We start from the raw sequence: 4,153 nt of genomic DNA on the forward strand, positions 1-4,153 counted from the left end.
TGAAAATGTTAGAATATTTTTGGAATTCTCTAGAAGGGGGACACTTGTCCTAATACCATGGTTCCCCTTGACCTATAAATAGAGCCCTCCTCCTTGCCATGGCATCCATCTATGAGCAAGGTAGATGAGTTGTGGTAGGGCTAGAAGGGTGAGTGCTAGGCTAGCCACTTAAAGGTGTGTGTTTCTTTGTAACTTTGTTGCTCCAATAAAGTAAGTGTCTTTATAAGTGTTAGTCTCCCGGTTAAGCCTAAGTACTTAGTGTATAAGTTGTGATCCATCGAAGGTTGGCTCTGTCACCCGGGATCACAAAAGGGTCTGGGCTTCATCGAAGGTTGGCTCTGTCACCCGGAAGACAGCTTCATATGTTGGTAGGCTCTGCCTCCCGGAAGCAAAAGGCGGCTCTGCCGTCAAAAGGACCCGGTACACTAAGTAACTAGAAGCTGACCGACTCTAGAGTGAGTTGGTGTGTCATAGGGGTAGATCCTCAATTTAGTGGGTATTAGGGCCACCTCAATATCCAACACGAAGTCCTCATGAAAACCAAGTTTGAGCATGATCCCTTCAAAATACTCCCAGTCGACTCGATCATGCGCCTTAGCCATGTCTAGCTTTACTGCGCATGCCCCGAGCTTTCCTTTTTTCCGCCTCAGGTAGTGTGTGCATTCATATGCAATCAGAACATTATCTGTGATGAGTCTCCCTGGCACAAAGACACTCTGTTCCTCAGATATAATTTCATCCACAAACTCTCGAAGTCGATTGGCCAAGACCTTCGAGCAGATTTTATACAATACATTACACAAATCAATTGGTCGGGTCGAAAATGCTTCATCTCCACTGGATTCTTGCACTTTGGAATCAGAACAATAGTGGTGATATTTATATCATCCGGTAGTTCACCCCCATTCAAAAAGTGCAGAACCGCCTCACACACTTGTGGGCCTACCAAATCCCAGTGCAGCTGAAAGAAACCATCTGCTAACCCATCCGGCCCAGGGGATTTGTTAGGCCCCATCATGAAAACAGCTCTTCTGATCTCCTCAGAAGTGTAGGTTCTCGTTAGTGAGTCATTCATCGCCTCTATCACCTTTTGTTGCACATGCTGTAGAATAGCACCAACATCAAGGTTCTCTTGAGCCGTGAACAGACCTCTATAGAAGGACATAGCCACTTCTTCAAGTTCTTCCTGCTTAATTGCAACTGAACCATCATCTCGTTTCAGAGATTTTATCCTATTGTTTCGTCCTCGCTCTCGCGCCTTGGCTTGAAAAAGGCCAGTGTTACGATCACCATCCTTCAGCCAGTCGATCCGCGACCGTTGTTTCTCCATGCACTCCTCCCGTGAGAGTAACTCCGAGATCCGTGCCATAATCCGGCATTCCTGGGGTGACGGACCAGTGCCAATATTGCCGCCCCGCACCCGCTCCAACTCAGTTCGAAGTTTGGCTAAATCCTTCCGCACTGAGTCAAAAACAGAGCTCTCCCAATTTTGCAAGGAGCCCTGTACCTGCTCAAGCTGGCGACACACTTGCCGTAAAGTCACCGCCCCATTACCAGGCACCCAAGCGCCCCGAACTGTGTCCATGTAGGTTGGGTCCTACCTCCACATATTCTCATATCTGAAACTGCGTTTCCTTTTCTTCCATGTCGTGTTTTCCAGCACTCTATCAATAGCGCACAATGGTCAAACTCAGTGGTCTGTATATGTGTAACTCTAGCGTCCCGAAACAAGTCCAGGAAGTCCAGCCAAACTTTGATGCCCCTACCCAGATCAAGGGAAGGAGGAGCCCGCTGCCCGCTACAGCTCGAATAGGTAGCGCCAAGGAGGGGACGGCGGCCAAGGCGGGCGCAGTCGGGGCTGCCTAGATCTAGGGAAGGAGCCAGATGCCACCGCAGGTCCTGGATCTGCGAAGGGAGGGGGCAGCGCAGGGGCGATGGCCGCAGCAGCATGGCGGTGCATGTGGCGGTGAGGCGGGTAGCGCATGGGCGAGGGAAAAGGGCCCTAAACGCTGACATTCTAGCAGTCACGCGGACTTCCAGCAGCGACAAGGGGCAGAAGAGGCCGGAAGAGGGCGGAGACATCGGGGGAGACACGGACCTCGCCCGTTGGGACGAGGTGGGGGTGGCCTTTCTGCCCTCAGATGCTGTAAAATTTAGAAGCTGTATGATCACACAGTCACGAGCAATCAAGAATTTTCTCCAACTTGGCTTTATTGTGACCACATACATAAAAGATGCAGACATTATTTCAGAAATTAAAACCGATGTAACATGCCAAGGCTTGTCCAATCACACAGACAGACTTACGGCTAGCTCGATCAGAGTGGCGTGTAATGGCATGATCGATAGATCATGCGTTCACGCACGCGATGGAATCGCAGCACACGCATTCACGGGAACGCGAGTCCAGTGGCGCGAAGCTTGTCGGCGGCGACGCCGTCCATCCGGCGCGCCATCTCCGGCGTCATGTGGCTCTTCCAGTCGTCGGCCACGCCCTTCCTGAAGAGCGCTTCGCGTGGGAACTTGATGCGCGGGTCCACGTAGCCGGCCTTGTTCGCCTCCATGCCCCTCAGGCTGTCGAGGCTGCACAGCTCGACGATGCCGCGGACGACGCCGTCCTCCTCCTCCGCCGCGGAGAACGGCAGCCCGACGAACCGCGCCAGCCTCCGGACGTTCCCGGCGGGGTCGCGCAGGAGCTCCTCGTACCGTAGGAAGAGCACGCTCTCCGGCCTTGCCGCGCTGGCGCGCCAGTAGCCGAGAACGTGGTCCCAGAACGGCCCCCACGGCATGGTGCCGTCGCAGGCCATGTCGACGGCCTCGCCGAACGCCAGGTCCGGGTACACTCGCCGAAAGTAGTGCCACTGGGAGACGACCATGTCCTTGGGCTCCCTGCAGATGTACACGACCCTGCAGCCGCCACCGGCGCCGTCGGCCGGCACGGCTCCCGGGATCATGGCGAGCGGCATGTGCGTGTTCATGAGGCGCGGGGACGGGAGCGCATCGAGCTTGCCCTCCCGGCCGCCGGCGAACAGCCCCTCCAGGAACGGGAGGCACTGGTGCGGGTTGAGGCGGCGGAGCGGGTGGTCGGCGGCACCGGGCGGGTACGCGCGGCGCGCCAGTGTGGCGAACGCCAGGGCGACGAGCCATGTGGTGCCGCACTTGGGCAGGCTGGCCACGATGACGTCGCTGGGGCGGGGCTCGAAGCGGCGCTGGAGGGCGGCGGCCGCCGGGACCAAGCCCTCCTGCATCCAGAACCCCTGATAGCAGCGGAGCTTCATGTTGGACATCCCGGCGACCGTACAGCATGGTAGGGCGGAGACCAGGCCGACATGCTCTTCCGAGGGCCTCTCCGGCACGGCGGTGACCATGTCTCCGGCGTCCTCGACGTCCTTGAACGGGACGGGGCCCACTCGAGCACTTAATCCGGCGCTAGTCGCCATGAGACTATGAGAGAGCTGTGCTGGAAAACCAATGCAAGGTGGAGTGGCCAACTGGCCACGGCTGGAAAGCTCAATGGCAGATAAAGCAATGGCAACTCCAATAATCTCCAGCTCCAGGACCAGGTCATTTGGCGGAGCGATACTACTCCAGTAGTCTGGGGTATATTTTAGAGAGTTAGCCTTGCCCCCGGTTCCGCACTGACATCTTCATTGGATTGGATCACACGAACAATATACTAGTATTGGCTTACTGCATGCCACCCTCCCTGCAAGTAAACTACCAAAGTTTGGCATGGTTCTGCACCAGTACTAGTCGAGGGCACCCCACCAAACCTACTCGCCGTCGTTATCGGCGTCTTTGAACGGGAGGAACCTACTCGCACGCAGCGCCGGCTCTATAATTTTAAGGGTGCCGGCTCTATAATTTGAAGAGCTCTTGGCGAGCAAGAAAATAAAGCCCCATTGAACTAATCTTTAGTGCCAAAATTACGGTACATAGTACGAATAATAAAATTACTTTGCAGTATAGGTATAGCTTGTAAAACATAACAATAGTGTAATAAAAAAACTAACAATAACTATTATGATTAATTTAAATAAATATAATGCTTCAGATCTTATAAAAACCCGTCTTCAGGCATTGCTTAATGCAAAATTTTCGAGAACTATATCAAGATTAATGTCATCCAAAATATCCTTCTCAATGCTACAGA

The 4,153-nt window shown here is 53.9% G+C and overlaps 1 protein-coding gene across 1 annotated transcript; it reads right to left on the bottom strand.

Annotated features, from left to right (window-relative positions):
- Nucleotides 1-2,181: 2,181 nt before the first annotated feature.
- LOC120668981 (cytosolic sulfotransferase 5-like) lies at nucleotides 2,182-3,629 on the bottom strand. The gene has a single exon (XM_039948804.1). The coding sequence runs from the start codon at nucleotides 3,438-3,440 to the stop codon at nucleotides 2,391-2,393; it is 1,050 nt and encodes a 349-aa protein (XP_039804738.1). The 5' UTR covers nucleotides 3,441-3,629; the 3' UTR covers nucleotides 2,182-2,390.
- Nucleotides 3,630-4,153: the final 524 nt, after the last annotated feature.

The sequence above is a fragment of the Panicum virgatum genome, chromosome 4N, assembly GCF_016808335.1.
Source record: "Panicum virgatum strain AP13 chromosome 4N, P.virgatum_v5, whole genome shotgun sequence".
NCBI classification, from domain to species: Eukaryota; Viridiplantae; Streptophyta; class Magnoliopsida; order Poales; family Poaceae; genus Panicum; species Panicum virgatum.